At 43.4% G+C, this 19602-nt stretch overlaps 1 protein-coding gene across 4 annotated transcripts in view; it reads left to right on the forward strand.

Annotated features, from left to right (window-relative positions):
- Positions 1–19602, forward strand: part of SMARCA2 (SWI/SNF related, matrix associated, actin dependent regulator of chromatin, subfamily a, member 2) — a 604786-nt gene that overhangs the window by 346250 nt on the left and 238934 nt on the right. For all 4 annotated transcript variants that reach the window (XM_029613254.1, XM_029613271.1, XM_029613280.1 and 1 more), the window contains exons 21-22: positions 12062–12169; positions 19122–19208. In XM_029613254.1, coding sequence (XP_029469114.1) covers positions 12062–12169; positions 19122–19208 — 195 coding nt within the window. The remainder of the gene's footprint in view (positions 1–12061; positions 12170–19121; positions 19209–19602) is intronic.

Consider the following 19602-nt stretch of genomic DNA (forward strand, 5'->3'; position numbering starts at 1 on the left):
GATCAGTGGGTTCTCAAAGTGGTTTGGAATGGCTATGCTCTAGAATTTCTTTGCATTCCTCTGGATGCCTTCACGGTCTCTCCATGCAACTTCTCTCAGAAGAGGGTAGAAGTGGAAGCGACATTACGTCTGTTGATTCTAAATGCAGTGATTCCCATTCCCGAATCGCAGTGAAATATGGGCCGATAATCCATTAATTTTGTCGTGCCCAAGAAGGAAGAGTTGTTTTGGCCCATACTGGATCTCAAAGGAGTCAACCGACATTTACGGATCACACATTTCAGGATGGAAACAGTGCGCTCTGTCATAATGACAGTTCAAGCAGGGGAGTACCTCACGTCTCTGGATCTGAAGGAGGCGTATCTGCATTTTCCCATCCTTCCGGAACATTGATGGTTCCTCCAATTTACCATCCTGGATCATCATTACCAGTTTCAGATCTTGCCTTTTGTACTAGCCACAGTGCCCAGGACCTTTTCCAAAGTCATGCTAGTAGTAGTGGTGGCCCTTCGCAAAGAGGGCATTCTAGTTCATCCCTATCTGGACAACTGGTTGATTCGAGCCAAGACATTGGAAGAGAGTCTTTGCGTTTCCCGCAGGGTAGTTTTCTTGCTACAGGATCTAGACTGGGTAGTGAATCTGGCCAAGAGCAATTTGCAGCAGTCTCAGACCCTGGAATATCTCTGGGTTAGATTCGATACAAGGCAGGGCAGATTGTTTCTACTGGAGTCTCGGATCCACTCGTTGATGCTGCAAGTCCGATCCTTGCGTATCTTAAGGTTAAAGCACCATCCTTAAGTTTTTAATTTGTACACTCTACGGTAAAATTTCTTTTACCGGCCTATCTTCTTTCCAGCTTGTTGCAAGCTTCCAAGTTCTCTCCCCCTGTTGATTGTAACTTTGACTTATTCCTACTTATTGTTATCTTTCGTTTACGTGAATTTGTTACTCTTGTTTTTTCCCTTTGTTAAATTGTAAACCGATCCGATATGGTAATTTACTATGAAGGTCGGTATAAAAAACTGTTAAATAAAATAAATAAATAAAATCTTTGTTCGTCTGACCATGTGGTCTTATCTTCGGGTCCTGGGGTTGATGACTGCCACATTAGAAGTGGTTCCCTGGGTGTGAAGGCTTCTTCATGCACAAGCAATACCCAAAATCAATGGGCATAGACGCTCTCATTCAGGAGAGGCCACATGGTGCCCTGTTATATGTGTTTCCGCCTTGGCCTTTGTTAGGCAAGCTGGTACAGAAGATTGCAAGTGAAACCAACACTGTCCTTTTAGTGGTTTCGGATTGGGCTCGAAGACCGTGGTACGCTGATCTCCAGAGACTTCTGATGGGCAGCCCCTCTGGCCACCATCTCGGACAGATCTGCTACGAGGATCTAGGTCGGTTCTGTCTTATGGTTTTGCCATTGAAAGGGCTAAACTGTTGAAGAATGGTTATTCACATTCTGTAATTTCCACTCTTCTTCAGGCCCAGAAATTTTCTACTTCTCTATCTTACATTCGAGTTTGGAGAGTCTTTGAGGCCTGGTGTTCTGAGCAAGGTACTCAACCACTCAAGATGGATATTCCTTTGATTTTGGAATGTTTAGAGGACAGCTTGATTAACGATTTGGCCCTTAATACCTTGAAGGTTCAAGTTGCGGCACTGGCTTGTTACAGGGGAAGAGTCAATGGAGAGCCTTTGTTTTCCCATCCAGACATGTGCCATTTCTTGTGGGAAGCTAAACATCTTCGCCCCCCTGTTGCAGCTTCTGGTGCCTTTGTGTAGGATCTTAACTTGGTCCTCGGGTTCTTGGCAGGTCTGACTTTTTGACCGCTGCATACTCTTTCGTTTGGGCTACTTTGAAGACGGTCATTCTGGTAGCAATCTGCTTTGTCAAGTCCCTGAGCTGCAAGTTCTTTTCTGCCGTGAGCCTTTTCTACGTATGACTCCAGGTGCGGTTCAGCTTCAGACTGTGCCTTTCTTTTTGCACAATATGGTTTTGGTCTTCCATTTGAATCGGTCCATTTTTCTGCCTGCTGTGGACAGGAACAAAGATGAAGCTGAGTACTGCCTTTAGCGTTCCTTGGACGTCAAGCGTCATTTACTGTGCTACTTGGAGGTGACTAAGAGTGTTCGGAAGACTGATCATCTGTTGTTCTCCATGGTGGCCATAAACAGGGAGCACCATCAATGTGGGCAACAATTGCCTGCTGGATTAAGGCAGTCATTATAGCATCCTGTTTGGCGACTGAATTTGCCTTACTGAAGTAGATTAGACCACATTCCACTAGGGCTCAGGCTGTATCATGGGCAGAGCTTCGTATGTTGTCGCCTGCTGAAATTTGCTGAGCGGAAATATTGTTATCTTTGCACACCTCATCCAAGCATTATTGCTTGGATATTAGGGCTAGGGAGGAAGCCGCTTTTGTACAGGCAGTTTTGACTGGGCCATTGGCAGCCTCCTGCCCTTTTCAGTATTAGTTTTTTTACATCCCACTCATTGGGATTGATCTCATGAACACTAAGAGGAGAAATTACTACTTACCTGATAATTTCCTTTCATTAGTGATGGGTAGGTCAATCCCAGACCTGCCTTCAGCTGCTGGATTTGGAGTTTATGGTTAGCTTTCTTAGGGCAAGAGATGCAGAGTATGATTCCTGCTCTTTGTTGATAACTGGTAAGTGGCTTCTCTAGCTCTTAATTTGCTAGATATGTTCCTTCTTTTGGCTGAGCTCACTGTTCCGCTTGGTTGAGAAACACGAATGTTGCCTGTTGCTAATAATGTTCAAATTTAATCAGGTTTGTCCACAGTTTGGCTTTTTCATAGAATACTGGTGGGCTGATGTCGGGACGGGACTATATAGCTGTGATGTCAGATTTTGCTTCATCTCCATCTGGCAGAGATGTATAATCATTCATTGGGATTGACCTACCCATCACTAAATTTAAGGAAATTATCAAGTGAAAATAAAGTAAATAGGCTATGTGCAAAAGGTTAGACATTAGATTCATTGCTACTTTAAAAAAAAAAGTTGTTCAAAAGGCCTCAAAAGTTGATCGAATTGTTAAGCCTTCAATTAGTTGAACAAATAGGGGTGGATTTTCAGAGCCCTGCTAGCCGGTGCGCCTATGTTCAATAGGCCTACCGGCGCGCGCAGACCCCGGGACTCGCGTAAGTCCCGGGGTTTGGCGAGGGGGCGTGTCGGGGGCGGGCCCGGGCGGCGCGGCGTTTTGGGGGCGGGTCCGGGGGCGTGGTTACGGCCCGGGGCGGTCCGTACCCGCCCCAGGTTGCGTCCCGGCGCGCGGGGATTTACGTCTCCCCCCGACAAAGGTAAGGGGGGGGTTTAGACAGGGCCGGGCGGGTGGGTTAGGTAGAGGAAGGGAGGGGAAGGTGAGGGGAGGGCAAAAGAAAGTTCCCTCTGAGGCCGCTCCGATTTCGGAGCAGCCTCGGAGGGAACGGGGGTAGGCTGCGCGGCTCGGCGCACGTCGGCTATACAGAATCGATAGCCTTGCGCGCGCCGATCCAGGATTTTAGCGGATACGCTAAAATCCCGCGTACTTTAGCTTGCGCCTGATGCGCCAGCAAAAGTACGCCAATTCGCGCAGTTTGAAAATCTACCCCATACTGTGTCCCTTTTAACCTCTCAGGTTGTGACTATTCTCTTTACTTTCAACAACCATAGGTTCCTCTAGTAGCTGTCTGAGCATTTGAAAATGAATAATGCTCTAATTCACTCTTATAAAGCAGGAAAAGGCTATTTAAAAAACAAAACAAAACTCTGAATGCTTCCAGCTAGCAATTTCAACTGTCAGAAATGATGTTAAAAATGGAAGTTACAGTATCTTGTGAGGCTGTGGCTGAATAGTTAAATTTTCATTTGATCAGTCCAAAGGTCGAGGTTCCAAAAAGTTATTATTGAAACTTAAGGTTGTGTTTTGCATTCTTTAGACAAGGACTTTTGTGATGAGTCATAAAAAAGGTTTCTTTGTGACAATTCTCTCATGTAGATCATTGTTGTGTAAGCAATGCTGTTCCGTGCACCTGTGAACTACTACTCTATTGTTATGTAAACTTTTCAGCAGGTTGTTTGCAGTGATCTCTGGGTTCCATTTTGCAGATCTAACCAATTTTTGGGCAGTACTAGCCAAGATTTTTCTTGGTCTTCCAGATCTTGCCTTGTCTTCAACAGTTCCATGTAATTTCCATTTTGCAACAGTTGAAATTGCTAGTTGGAAACATTTAGAGTTGTTTTCCTCTGCTTTGTAAGACTGGATTACTTTCATTTTCAAATGCTTTGATAGCTTTTGCTTAGAGAAGCTCCTGATTCTTTGTTAAAAGAAGAAAGGACAACAATCACAACCGGAGAGGTTAGAAGGAACAGAGTATTTTGTTCCACTGTGGAATTGGCTTCACCTGACTAATTGAAAACCTAACCTTCAGTCAACCTTTTGGGCCTTAATAACTTCCGGATTGCATTTCTTTTTGTTATGCCCTATCAGACAGCTTTTTTAAAAAAGGGTGTCCAAATTTTTGTACTTGCCATATTCACTGTTTTATTATTTTTAGTCAGTTAAAAGTAGAAAATTGTATGCGGTAGCCTGAATGGTGTTATATTATGTCATTGAACACATACACACACAATCTTAAAAAGCAATTACTTAGTTAACTAAATATGGTAAAATATAGTGTAAATTAGCAAAACTAAGTAATATTACACAACATCACAACAATATTGTATATATCAGTGAAAAGCAAATAGTGTTACAATAATAACAGATAAAGCTCTATACAAAGAAGATAGAGATAAGATACATTCCTCACAAGTCCTCCTTTATTGTGCGTCAATATATCTGTGGAAAAATCGAGGGACACAGGCCGGAGACCCCATAAACTGACTACTGGCTTGTGTATATGGATCATCTAAAAAATATTGTCAATTGGTATTCTCTTATACTGTCATTCTCTAGCTTTAATCAAGTTTTGTTGCCATTGCTGTTGGTCTAATTTGCACTTACAACTTTGACAAGATTTATGGTTCTGCTGTAGCTCGTTAAGGATCCTGGTACTAAATATCCCCAGACAGGTCAAACATTGAATCTTATCTGACAGAGAAGAGATGTGTTCCTTGTTCTTATCACAGCTCGTTAGTACCAGGCAGACTAGAGAAGAAAAACAAAGATAGTATACTACATTTTCATGCCTTAATGATACTTATGCTTAAGCTATGTGCAATAGATAGATTAGATATATGTATGTATGTGTGTGTGTGTGTATATATATATATATATACAGGGAGATTCACTCGAAAGAGGCCCCGAATATCCTGTAATAACAAAACAACGTGCAATGCGCTCCTCAGTATATGGAGCTTCGAACAAGTCGGGATGCCCCCACATCGGAGTGATGAGGTATGCGCCAGACAGCCATCGCGACATTTAATCTCCGTTTGCAAGATGGAGCAACGTGTCACACATTGGTAAGGAGCATAGCAGAAATTGAGTCCTTTTTCAGCAACAAGGTAATTTCAAAGGGGCTTTGGCCATCACAGTTGCCGGTTCTGACACCACCAGGCTTATTCCTTTGAGGTATGCTCAAAGGAAAAGTCTATCAGAACAAGCCTTGCACTGTGGAAGATTTGGGACCTCGTTCGAGTGAATGTTCGTGAGTGTGTGTGTGTGTGTGTGACAGAGTGTTTCAAAATGCTACTTTACAGGTCCATCTACCACCTCTCGCCACACAAGAGGCCCCAAGCGACATCAGCAGTGAACACTCTGATTTTATACTGGTTCTGAGCTTGTAGTTTCGCTATCATTTCCCTATCAAACCTTAGTAATATCTTCCACAAAATATCAAAATCTCTAAATATTAAAAACAAAACAATACACTTATCTTTAATCAAAACAACTGTCCAGGGGTCTCTCTAGCATTATACTAGTTCAGCACTGCTGCTGATACGGCTTGGGGCCCATTGTGTAAGTATCGTCCTGGAAAATACAGGCAGATTTACTGAGCAGGAAACATCTGGACCAAGGCAAATGGAAACTTGGCCATGATGCCTTTCAGCAGATAGTATGCCGGTGAGGTATCCCTCACAGGGATTTGATGGCAACTTGCAAGAATGCTAAAGTTTGGCAGTTTTTCAGTCATCGCAGGAAATATGGAGCCAAAGGCATAGATAAACTGGTTTACCCTTGGCCAGGAGGGAATCTTCTCTACATATTCCGATCTTGTCTTCTGATAGGGTGGATTCTGCACAGAATAGAGGAGGAGAACACTCCCGGATTGACCAAGGAAGCCATGATATATGGATCTGATGAGACATTGGATCGACTGTCCTCTCCATTTTCCAGATGTTTGCAGACTGTTGGTGCAGGGTCCAGTCACCATGGAGGACCCTGCACTGTTTTATATTATGGCTCGTCTCTTGAAAGCTCACACTTGAGGAAAAAGGGTTATTCTTTATTAGCAATTTCCACCATATTGAAGGCCTGAAAAGGTTTCAACTTCTATGGCTAACATTCGGATTTGATGCCTTTTTGAAGCATGTTACAGGGAATCATCTGTTTTCGCTTGGTGTTTGGATATCCCTTCTATTTTAGCCTTTCTCCAGTTAGACTTGGAGAAGGGGCTAGCCTTGAACTCTTTGAAAGTCCAGGTTGCAGCTATCTCCTATTTCAGGGGGTAGGATTCAGGGGATTTCAACCTTCCCATTCAGATGTGTCCACTTCCTTGGTAGGGTAGAGAGACTGCAGCTTCCATTTAGGCCAACAGTCCCTTAGTGTGGGATCTCTGATTCTGAAAGCGTTAATGCCGCCTCCATTTGAGCCTTTGAGAGATCAGTTTGTTTTTTTGTGGCAGATTTGGTATGTCTTTGTACCGTGCCTTCCTTTTGGTGTTCCTCTTCAGTCTATTTCTTTGCCAGCTTTCTTTAGAGATGAGAGTCAGGGCAAAAATAAATCTTTGAGATTTTTGGATGTCCATCAGATGCACATTAGGTATTTGGAGGTTACCAACCTTTTCTGTAAAACAAACAGGCTGTTTATCTTGTTTGGAGGTTCATGTAAGGATGAGGCAGTCTCCAGATCTACTCTGGCAAGATGTATCAAGATCTATCTTTGTCATATATGCTCAAAGGCCATTAAGTGCCTGAGATTATTCATACTCATTCTACTAGCACTCAGGCTTCTTCCTGGGTGAAAGCAGTTGCTATTGTGCTGGTGGATATTTGTAAGGCAACTACTTGCTCATTCTTACATTCTTTTGCTAAGCATTAGAGGTTGGATGTGTTTGCCAAGGAGAATGCGGCATTTGGGCTGGCATTCTCAAAGCATCCTTCACTCCCTCCCTCCCTTCCTCTCGAACTAGATGTGCTTTGGTACTTCTCACTTGTCTTGACTGGACTGGTGTAGGCAGATGAAATGGAAGGAGACATTTTTACCTGTTAGCATGGTTCATGGAAAGAAAACTACACCAATGCAGGAACCTTTCTGTGAAGTTGGGCTTTTATTGGAAGGAGGAAGTCTTGAGGGTCAAGTACTTGTGATATACAAATACAAATGTATTACAGAGGGGTAGATCCTCCTGTCAGCCTTTAGTTATTTTTATTCACTTGTACTCACATCTGGTATGATTCATTCACATGTTCCTTAAAGGGTATGGATGGTAGTGTGCAGTAGGAGGATTTTCTCTCAAAAAATAATCATTTTAAAGTTTTTGAAATTTGTTTTGGGATGTTTATAATCTGTTCAGTATTTTGTTCTAGAAGAACTGAGTTGTTCCTATGCTGCAATACCTATAAGTAGTAGGGGTGATGTTACCAGGGAAAACTAAGTTCTCTGCCTCCATCTGCTGGTAGGAGGACATAGCCCACTTGTCTCGACAAGACTGGTATAGCAGAATTCATGGAAAGAAAAGTAACAGGTAAAAATTTCTCCTTGCAGATAGAGATGATCTCCCTGGTAATAGAGCTTTTTAAATCTGCTATGGAATAGTTCAGCTTTCAGTGTGAGCAGGTCTCCTTGTTTCATGGTGCTTAGCCTTTTTGCACTGTTGTAAAACAGAGACCTTCACACATGCAAGCAGAATAGGACTGTGCTAGTTTTGAGCAACTTTCTTAAGTGATTGCACTTTACTATATCCTCTTGTCTAATACATTCATGAGTACCAGAAAATGTGCTTCCATTAAGCTATCAGTCTGGAGTTCTGGCATATTTTCATAGTGGTAGAGCTCTATGATGTATCAGTTCACTTGTGAAGTAAAAATGCTTTTCCCCATTTAAAACCAATTTAAAAATTAGTATAGAAACACGATGGCAGAAAGATTATATGATCTCTCTATAGTCTGCCTTTCCTCTCCAATTATTCAGTTTTGCAATCCCTACCACTCCTTCATAGATCATTTGTGTTTATCCCATACTTTCTTGAATTCAGATACTGTCCTTGTCTCCACCACCTCCATGGGAGGGCTGTTCCATGCATCCACTACCTTCTCTGTAAAGAAATATTTCCTTAGATTACTCCTGAGTCAACCCCCTTTCACCCTCATCCCATGACTGGCCCACCACGTGTGCATGGAAACCTTGGAAGTATATAAATGTCTCTATCTTATCTCTCCTATTCCGCCTTTCCTCTAGGGCAGTGGTTCTCAACAGGTGTGTCGGGACACACTGGTGTGGCACGAGATCCTGGGAGGTGTGTCGCAGGGCCAGCCCAGGTGGGAGTTGGTTGACTTCTTACATTGGGCCTGATGGGAAGCTACTCTCACTTCCTTTTCTTCTTTCTGGCCCAGTGGGAGGTTGTTTCCTCCTTCACCCAGATCAGAGCGAGACATTGCCAGCTCCTGCTGTCCTAGGCCTGAAGGGACACAAACTTTATCTTTCCCTGCTGAGTCTGGGAGTGAAGCTGCTGTGGAGGGTGGGAGAAAGGAGTTTGGGGTTACTGGGCAGACAGAGATGGAAGATAGATGGAATGTGGGGGCTCTGAATAGGAAGGGGAGGGGTAGGAAACGGGATTGGGGTAGCTGGGCAGGGAGGGAGATGGGATGAAGGAGGTAGGGAGAGTCAAGCAGAGGAGAGAAGGGAGCACAGGAAAGAGGATATGGGTGGGGGGTCAGGAATGCTGGGCAGGGATACGAGTGTGAGCGGATGATTGAAAGGGAGTAATTGGGAAAAGTGAAGGGTGATGGAGGCATGGAAGGGGCATGACGGGGGCGCAAGAGCCATAATATGTCAGTATGGGGAATTTGCATTTCTTCTATCTTTGTACTTTGCTTTAGTGTAGGAGGATATGTATTTCTGTTTCTAGCTCTCCAGTTTTGCACTGCATGCAGAGTGGCTTTTTGAGGTTTCCATTCCAGTTTTTGTCTCCACATTTGTAATTTGTGGCCTTTTGTTCTGTATTTGGTGAAGGTTGGATCTGTATGTGTGGCTGAGGTGAGGTATTTTACTAATAGGTAGGGATTTGTATCAATCTTCTTTGTTGTATTATCTCATTCTCAATAGGATATGCATTGGTGCTGCACTGCTGCCTTTTCATAGTAAGGGGCTATTGCTATTTGCGTTCTTGGAATTAGTGTTGCAGTGGGAGGGAAGGTTTGCTACATGTGCTGAGTGGTTTTTGGTTTGTTTGTTTTTTTGTTTTGTTTTGTTTTAGGTTTTGTATTTTACACTGCGCCTGGTAGTAAGGGAATTTGTGTTTCTGTTACTGAGATAGCACCAGAATCAGAATATCTTTTTTATATAGCGAGTTGTATTTGAAATATCCTAGTTCTGCTCTGCATCCATTGTTTGGGGATGTGGTGGGGGGGAGGAGGTAGGGGGGTTCCTGTGGATGCAGAGTATATGTTTACATTTAGTGCCATGATGGTCAAGTGTTCAGTGTGTCATGCATGTAAGCATAATCTGCCAGGTGTGTCCCAGTAGAAAAAAGGTTGAGAACTGCTCTAGGGTATACATGTTTAGATCTTTGTCTGTCCCCATATGCTTTAGATTGAAGTCCACTGACCATTTTAATAGCTACTCTTTGGACTGACTCCAACCAGTTTGTATCCTTTTGAAGATGCGGTCCCCAGAATGCTATACAGTATTCTAATAAGGTCTCAGGGATTTATACAGGGGCAGTATCATCACCCCTTTCCTCTGGTTATTTCTCTCCCCATGCACCAAAATATTCTGGCGCTTGCCATTGCTTTAGCCACATTTTTGACCAACTTAAGGTCATCTGATATGATCGCCCCCAGATCCCAATCTTCTTTCATGCTTAGAAGAATTACCCCTATTCTGGTTCAGATTTCTCTTCATAAAATATTTAAAAATTTTATGTGATTCTCTGTTGCACACATCATTTTATAGACTACACTTTAAATGAATTAATGTGTTTTATGCTGATGTAATACTGGCTAATAGTAATAATTGTGTATGGTCTGGACTTTTGTTAACATATCTGCTCTTTAAAAGTAAGCAGTTCACCTAGTCACATGGATGGGCAATGTCATCTGACAGCACAAACATAGAAAACATGTTCAAGAACTTTCCAGTGAAAACCTGCAGACCTCTGGACATGTGTGGTAGCTCCCACAGTCACATGGCTGGCCTTAATTTATTTTTTTCCATTGATACTCGCAGTCATGTTCCTGAGCTCTGCTTGGTTTGTTTTTTTTGCAAATTCCTGCAGTAATTACAGCAAGTTTTCGCTCTCCAGCTTCTCCTTAGACAATGGTTAGACTTTGTGGTGTTTTTTCTTTTTCCTTCCTTAGTTCTAAGGGTTTTCAGCATCCTTGTCTGTAGGCCCCTCTTGAAACAGCTTCTGGCCATGGCCTCTCTTCTCGAGCTGTCTGTCTGTTTAAAAAATGTTTCTTCCCTTCTCGAGCATTGTCTGTTTCTATGAAGATGACAAATAAGAAAAACAACAGTTTCAAGAAGTACCCAGACTGCTGTCAGAAGATGACCATCGCTGACCGTCATAAGATCTGCTATAAATCTCTCGGTGAGGATCATGTTTCCTATTGCAGCACCTGCTCCAGTATGTTGCAGAATACCATCAGGTTTCGCCAGATCGGATTATACTCTCATCTGGAAGAAGTTAAGACGTCCTGTTCTACCTTGGAGCCAGCACTGAAAATGCCAAAAAGCATAAAGAGCATAGAGCCACATTGACTTCTAGGAAGCCCTATCTGTGTGACTAGGTGAACTACTTGCCTGTAGTGAAAACAAAGTTACTGACCTGCAACAGGTGTTCTCTGAAACAGCTGCTTACCAGTCAGACATCTTGTCTGTCCCCTTCTGTAGTTGAGCTCATTAGCTGAATTGCGAAATTGAGTTAGGCTACACAGCTATGGTAAATGCCATGCACGTTCAGCAGGGTCTTTAGTGGAAAGCTCTGGAAAATATATTCTTTTTCATTGCCATCAGATAATGTCACCCATCTGAGTATGACTAGTGAACTGTTGTCTTCAAAGAACACCCATTACAGGTAAGCAACTTTGTTTTACATGGATATTAAATTCTATCACCCCATTAGCCATATTCCTGTAGCCTCAGTGCTGATCATGTTAATTTGTCCATTATTTAACATAAAACTGCTTATTAATTAGTTTAATCACATTTATACAGTTTCTAGGCATTAATCTTGCCTTAGCATGAATATTACATATTTTTATACCACAATGTGGAATAGTAAAATAGTTTGTATGGATTAGGTGATCTGTAAAAATTTTAACATATAATCCATGAGGTTTTAAAAAAAATCGTATCTAGTTTTTTGAACATGCTTGATCAAATCTTCAAAGCTATTGAGTTTAAAAGTAATTATACAAAAGCATTTTCAAGTATATTGAACTTCACAGAAACACCTGTACAACACTATTGTGAATGCTTTGAAAATACCTTAAACACCTAATCTCTTTTTTCCCTCATAAACCTGGAAATATTTCTGAGAATAAATCATGTACATTGATATCCCTTGCCAGTTACATAAAGGATGTCAGTTACATTTTCTCCATTTATGGTTCTGCATAACTTTGTACTGAATTAACTGGGCTTTCTTTCCATGTTATTTCATACTAGGTTGAATATGTAATCAAATGTGACATGTCAGCCCTTCAGAAAATTCTGTATCGTCATATGCAAGCCAAGGGGATTCTTCTCACAGATGGCTCTGAGAAGGACAAAAAGGTAAGAATGGAAGCTTTATAACTCTGTCACATCGCAAGAAACCAGCCAGTCACAGAGCTGTATAAGGTTGTATTGTAGCACCACTTACCTTGTGTGGCCATGGCATCTTGAGAAAAAAAAAAAGCATTGCCACATTCCAAAGAAATAAATGTACTGACTTGTTCTATTATTCCATTTATAAATGGAAAAAGATGCTGCAAAGTAAAGAGAAAAAAGTTAAACTTCAAGATTGTAGAAAATTCAAAATGTATTTTATGCTTTCCAACATATAGAATATTGGAAAGAATTATATAAAAGGGATCAATGTCCGTCTGTCCATCCATTATCATTATAACTCTCTAAAAAAGGTGTGGAAATTTCACCAAAATTGACATGCAGGGAGAAAATGTCAGTCATCTTTCTACACTAGTCCAGACAATACCTGTGGATTGTTTCCCCCTACCAGCAGATGGAGGCAGAGAACACTGTTTTTTTCCTGATGTGACATCATTGCCACTAATTAGAGGTGGTGCAGCCTCAGAAAAATCCAGTATTTTCTACCTCCAGCAAATGGTAGGTCCTGGTGGTGCAGCAGTTTGATGTTGGATAATGTTTTTTGTTAGACTCAGGGCCAAGCCACTGGCTGCAGACAGCAGAGTGAGCACAGTTTGTCAGCTCCCAGTCCAAAGGGTACTAAGTAGAGCTTAAAAAGGAGGAAGGCTTTGATTTATTCAATAACGAAAAAAAAGAGCAACTGTTCCTTTGGCCTTCCTGCCTTTTATGTCTCTCTCACTCTCTCCTTCTGCCTTTCCCTCCCATCCCCCTCCCCCCATCCTCCGGTTTAAGTGAAAAAAAACAAAACAAAACAAAACCCCAGAACAGAATTAATGGCAGGTCTCTTCAAGGCCATTTTTTGGAAGATGCTTTGAGCTGCAGAGCTCCCAACTGTGATGAGTACCGGCTTCACCAAGACCTTAAGAGGAGGAGCAACTTGGGGAGTGGAGTTGGGTTTTGTTGTTAGCTGACTGGGAGTCCTATTCACCAAAACTCCTCAGCTGGGGGGAGCATTTGGAGCATTTTGCTGGCATTGCTGCAAGTCAACTTTGTAAGCTCTGTGTCCTTGCAAAGGCCTCCTTGCTGCTCCCATGCCACATGGAGAGGTCTGACCAGGGCCTATATGTGCAAAGGTGAAAGCCCTGGGGAGACCTTATAGGTGAGCCATTCTCACATAGACTCCTCCTCTTCCTTGTGGCAGATGCAGCCAACTGGGGACCCTGCAGGCATTATGGCTGGTCAGGCCTTGGCGTGAACGTCCCAGGAGCCCACAATGTTTGTGATCTCCACATGCCCAGCCCTTCCCTCCTCCTCCCACTTTCCTTCGGCAGTTTCAGTAAGGGAAGGTGAGCGCCCTTAACACTTGGAGGAGCCTATAGCTCCTACTTCAGGCCCGATAGCTGTTTCATATTCAGGTGCTTTGGGAGATTTTTCTCATGAGTTGGGTTTTTTTTATTCTTTCACCAAGCCTTTTGTACAATTAAAAGGCCTGTTTAGGCCTCCATGTCCACAGGCCCCTCTGTGTCTAAAGGGGACATTCCTCCATCCCTGACCTTGGAAGTTCCTTCTAAGAGGCCTAGTGGTGTGCTTGAAGACCCAGGGAATCCTTGAGAGGATGTCGAGCAGCAATCTGAAGGACATCCAGATGTGGAGAGTTCTGCCTCGCATGAAAAGGGTGATCTTCTGTCTGGTCCAGAGGAAGATTCGGTCATTCGGCTTTTTCATTGGGACAAGTTTGGGGATCTGATTGGTCAAGTGCTCACCTTTCTTCATATTGAAGGTGACAAGGTGGAGGAGACTCCAGTCTGGGACCCTATTATTAAGAGGTCCGTAAAGTATCTCACACTTTTTCTCTTCACTCTGATGTTAGGGATATGATGTTAGCTAAATAGAAGGCACCAGAGTTTGCACACAGATGCGTAAAGCTGTAGCAGAAACTTTATCCTCTCTCACAGGTAACTCTCCAGCGCTTCTTCCAGTCCTGTACTGAGGATACCTTGGTTATGGTGGTGAAGAGGTGGTGGGTAGTACATCATTGAAAGATCCTCAGGACAGAAACATGGGTATTTCCTTAGAGCATCTTTTCACTTCCTCAGCCATGTCTGTCCAAATTTCTGTTTGTTCAGCTCTGGTGGTGCATGCCCTCCTACCTTCCATTTGCAGTTTGAAGGCTGCTGTGACTATGCAACTGGGCAGTGGATTCTTGGTCCAAGAGGTGCCTGAGCAAGCTACCTTTTAAGGGTAGACTAGTGTTCAGAGATGATTTGGACCAGCTGGTAACCAACTTGGGAGATCCTAAGCCTAAGTGCTTCCAGAGGACAAAGGGCATTCTTTTTGTAGAGTCAGTCGGGGTCAAGCCCAGTTCCAGGATTCTAGGCAGTCTAGGCCTGGTAAGCAATCTTATGCCCATTCGCATCATTCGCAGGCTACTAAGGGCAGGGACCAGTCCTTTCTTAGCTTCTCTAAGCCAAGTTCTGACACAAGTCCTGTCTCAGAGTCAGGGAGAGAGTCACAATGTCGCGGGTTCACTCTCTGGTGGCTCCTGTTGGTGGCTGCCTACAGGGTTTTTACCAGGAGTTGGCCTGACTAACTTCAGAAGAGTGGGTGCTGGATGTTATCCACTTCAAGTATTCTCTGGACATGTAGCATGTGGTACCCGACACCTTTATGGTTTCCCTATGTTCCTCCCTGGTCAAGCAGCAGGCCGTTCGAGAGACTGTTCTGAAGCTGCAGCTATTGTGGGCTGTGGTTCTCATAACCACCTCCGAGCGAGGCACCGGCCACTACTCAATCTACTTTATAATACCTAAAAAGGACTGTACCTTCCACCTAATCCTGGATCTCAAAGAGGTAAACTGTATGTGCATCACTCAATTTTGGATGGAAACGCTTTGGTCTGTTCTCGCAGTGGTAAGACAGGGAGAGTACATGTGCTCTCTGGAATTGTTGGAAGCCTACTTTCACATTCTGATATGGCTAGAAGATCAACGTTTTCTCTGCTTTTTCATCCTACAAGACTATTTTGCATTTCAGGCGCTGCCCTTCAGGCTTGTGACAGCTCCATGGATCTTTACCAACGTGGGTAGTGGCAAACCTTCTTGTGACACAAAGGTATTATAGTCATCCGTACCTGAATGACTGGTTGATTCAGGCGAAGTCCCATGGGTAGGCTGTTCAAGCATCCCGCCAAGTGGTGCTGTTCTCAGAAAGTTTGGGTTGGGTTATCAATTTTTCAAGAGCAGTTTCAAGCCCACTCGTCACTGCGATATTTGGGGGCATATTTCAATACTCAGGTGGGATGGGTGCATCACACAGACAAAAAATTGGCCAAAATAGTTCAGCAGGTGAGCAGGTTTGTTGCTCAGTGAGCTCCCAAGGCTTGAGATTATCCACAAATTCTTGGTCTGATGATGGCGATGCTGGATCTTGATGCCTGGGCAACAGCTTACACGAGGCCATTGCATATCTCACTTCTATTGAAATGGTCTCCACAATTGTGGGAGTATGGGATTTGCCTTCTTCTGCCCACGCCAGTGGTAGAGTCTTCCCACTGGTGGACAGTGCCCATTCATCTACTTTGGGGGGATCAGTTTGCTGATCCCTGCCTGTATCATGGTGACAACAGATATGAGTTTAACTGGTTGGGGGCGCATTGCTTGTAGTAAGTTGCTCAAGGACAGTGGACCCTATTGGAAACCTCATTGTCAATCAACAGGTTGGAAATCCTACTGAGCAGATTGGAGCTACAGCACTTCCTCCTGATCCTCAAGTGCAAAGTGGTGAGCATTCTTTTGAACAATACAATAGTGATGGCTTATGTAAACAGCCAGGGAGGCACCAGGAGTCGGGAAGTGTTGGAGGAGACAAGCCTGGTGTGAAGAGGTATTGATTAGAAAGTTACTGGCATTGGAAAATATTAAGTCTAGAATATGTTCCGATGTATGAGTAGCTTTGGAAACAAATTGGGACCAACCCATAGCTTCCATAGTCTCCAGAAACATTTCACAGGCAGTGGTTCTTGGTGCTTTATCTACATGGAGATTAAAGTCTCCTACAATTAAGGTAGATTCTGGTGATGGGAACACTTTAGTGAATAATTCAGTCAGTGATGAGCAGTGCGGAGATTTTGAATTGCCACTTCATAGGGAGTTGATATCTACTTTGTAAGGTACTAGCTTAAGTTCTTATTTACTGATTATTAATAAACCCCCACCTTTTAGTTTAGGTCTTGGAAAATGAAATACCTCATAATTAGGGTGGGAGATTTGGTTTAGGAGAACATTATCTTTGTCATTCATCGAGGTTTCAGAGATGCAGAAAATAGCAGGATGTAAATCCTCTATCAAGTCATTAATCAAAGGGATTATTTTTTGATAGAGGCTGGACATTTAATAGGAACAGAGTAAACATTAGACAGGAAGACAAAGCAAAAGAGTTAGTACTTTCATAGGGAAGACCAAGTTTGAGATCCTTCTTTATTTCTTGGGGCACTCCTTAGATTTCCATACAGCCTCCATCCTAGCATAGGTTCAATGAAGTTTATCTATTCCATGTTTATAACAATTATGTCCAGGGTGCGATGGAGTAAGGCACTTTGAGTCCGTACAAAGGGACAAGCTCTTTTGTTGCACTCCTTTGCGCAAGTGCCCTCGGAGTCGCCACCGCTTTTGATGATGTTGGTGGGAGGGTGATGGGTGGGCCTGCTGGTGCCGCAGCATCTGCAACTCCTTTCTATCCTCATTCTGGGGTGGAGGGGGCACCCTCAACGCATCCCAAGTACTACCCCTGGTGCCGGTTAAAGGGCCGCTCACGTCAGCAGGCTGAGCTGTGTGCCCAGCTGCCCTCTGTGTCCCTGCCACTTCTGATGTTGTTGGTGGGAGGACAGTGGGTGGGCTGTGGGCAGGCCTGTAGACGCTGCAGCATCAGCAACTCCTCTCCTTCTTTGTTCCAGTGGGGGGGAAGCCCTCAGCACTTCCCTGGCGCTACCCCCATTGCTGGTTAAAGGGCCGCTCGCTCCAGCAGGCTGTGCTGTACGCCCAGCTGCCTTTGGCATCGCCACCACTTCTGATGTTGGTGGGAGGGCAGTGGGCAGGCCTGCAGATGCTGTAGCACCAGCGACTCCTCTCCCTCCTCCTTCCGGGGTGAAGTGGAGACGCCCTCAGTGCATCCCTAGTGCTACCCCCAGTGCCGGTTAAAGGGCCGCTCACTCCAGCAGGCAGGCTGGGCTGTGCGCCCAGCTGCCCTCAGCTTCACCCTTCAGTTGCCGGACACACCAGGCCTGTTGATATAAGACCCAGTTGTGATGGAAGATCTAGGTCGAGTTTGTCATACGGCCTGGCTCTTGAAAGGAGGCAACTGGGCAGAAAGAGCTATTCCGTCTCAGTGATATCTATGCTTTTGAAGTATAGAAAGATGTCTGCCTCTTTGGTCTATATTCGAGTTTGGCATTTGTTTGAAAACTTCTGTGAGGAACACTCGGTCTCCCCCTGGAGATTTGAAATTCCTTGTGTCCTGGCTTTTCTTCAGAGGGGCTTGGACAAAGGTATGGTCTTAAATTCTCTAAAGGTGTAGGTAGTGGCCATTTCTTGCTCTAGAGGGCATCTGAGTGGAGTGTTTGTGGGGCGCACCTTGATGTGAACAGTTTACTTTGTGGTGTTAAGAGTTTACTCCCACCTGTCTGGCCTTTTGTTTCTCACTGGGATTTCTCTGATGTTAAAGGCACTAATAGTGCCTCCTGTTGAGCCCTTGAGGCACATTTTGAACAAGGATCTTATTTGAAAAACTGTCTTTTTGGTGGCCATTTGCTCTGTTAGAAGGATATTGGAGCTTCAGGCCCTTTCCAGCTGTGGTCCTTTTCTCATGATTTCCTCGAATATGAACACTTTTTGGCTAGTGCCTTCTTATCTTCCAAAGGTTAATTCCTGTTTTCATATCAACCAGGAGGCTTCTATCCTGGCTTTTGCTCAGGAAGAGTGCAAGGATGAATTCAGGTTTCTGAGATGTTTGGATGTCCACCGGTTGATCATTTGTTATTTGGAAGTGACTAATGAATTTCATAAATCTGACAGGCTATTTGTCTTGTTCAGTGGACCACATAGAGGGGAAGCTATTTCCATGAACACTTTGGCTCACTGAATTAAGGAGGCGATTGATTCTTCCTACATGATAACCAGCAGGAAATAGTCCCTGTGAGCCTCTGGGTACATTTTATGAGAGCACAGACTTCCTCTTGGGTGAAAGTACATGAGGTGACTCCTGCAGACATCCCTTTGGTCTTATCTGCATACCTTTAAGTATTATAGGTTGGACATTTTGGCCAAAGAGGACATGGCCTTTGGAGCTGGTATTCTCAAGGCGGCTCTTGCTTTTTCCCACTTGGCCTAGGGGTCTTTGGTACTTCCCATAGGTATTGCCTGGACTAATGAAGATGGAAGATGTGGAAGGAGAAATTTCCCTTACCTGATAATTTCCTTTCCAATTAGTCCTGCTACACCAGGCCAGGGAGCACAGTCTTTCAGTGACGTTTTTCAAACATAGCCAGTTATGGTTTTATTAGCCGGCTATGTGTAGCTGCATAACTTTAAGCTTGTATATTTAGCGAGATGTTTATCCCACTGATTGTATGGGACAAGTTATCCGGCTAACTTTAGCCGGATAACTTGTCCACTATTGAATATTGACCACAGAGATGGCATTGTCTTCCAGGATTTAAATTCACAGATTAATACCGACTTTCACAACATATGGTATTTAATTTTCATGTCCAGTCGTTACAAAAGTCTGCCTTTTGACCCCCACATCTTATTCAGTGCCACATTATGCGTCACTTCCATTTCTTAAAAAAAAAAAAATCCAGTTGTGCTTGAAATCTTAATTATCTCAGTAATTAGGTCTGCTCTTTTTTTTTTTTTTTTATTAGGGTAAAGGTGGTGCGAAGACACTCATGAACACAATCATGCAGTTGAGAAAGATATGCAATCATCCTTATATGTTTCAGCATATTGAGGTAAATCTGTTAACTTTGTCATCATTTTTGTTGCTCGGCATTATTCTCAATCCAGCAAACTAAATATTGTTCAATGTTATGTTGTTTTCCGATTCATTTCAGTAGAGCAAAGACAGTGCTGAAGCAGATAGTCCCCTTTTACAATGAACTGTCTTATGTTCACCCTTAAAAGTATGATGTTAGTTTTGCAAATACTTGTACGTTTGTCTTATTTACTAAAACATGTAACTGGTCCTCATGTTAGATTAGGAGAAAACTACCCTGCCCTGGTATAGTGAATACCCTCACAGTGTGAACTTTGTTGCCTATTTAGAATCCATTATAACAAGGTATATGAAAATGTGATAATCATAGACTGTACAATGCATTTTCTTTCAGCAAAGACTGTACTTGT

Source organism: Rhinatrema bivittatum, chromosome 1 (genome assembly GCF_901001135.1).
Source record: "Rhinatrema bivittatum chromosome 1, aRhiBiv1.1, whole genome shotgun sequence".
Lineage (NCBI taxonomy): Eukaryota > Metazoa > Chordata > Amphibia > Gymnophiona > Rhinatrematidae > Rhinatrema > Rhinatrema bivittatum.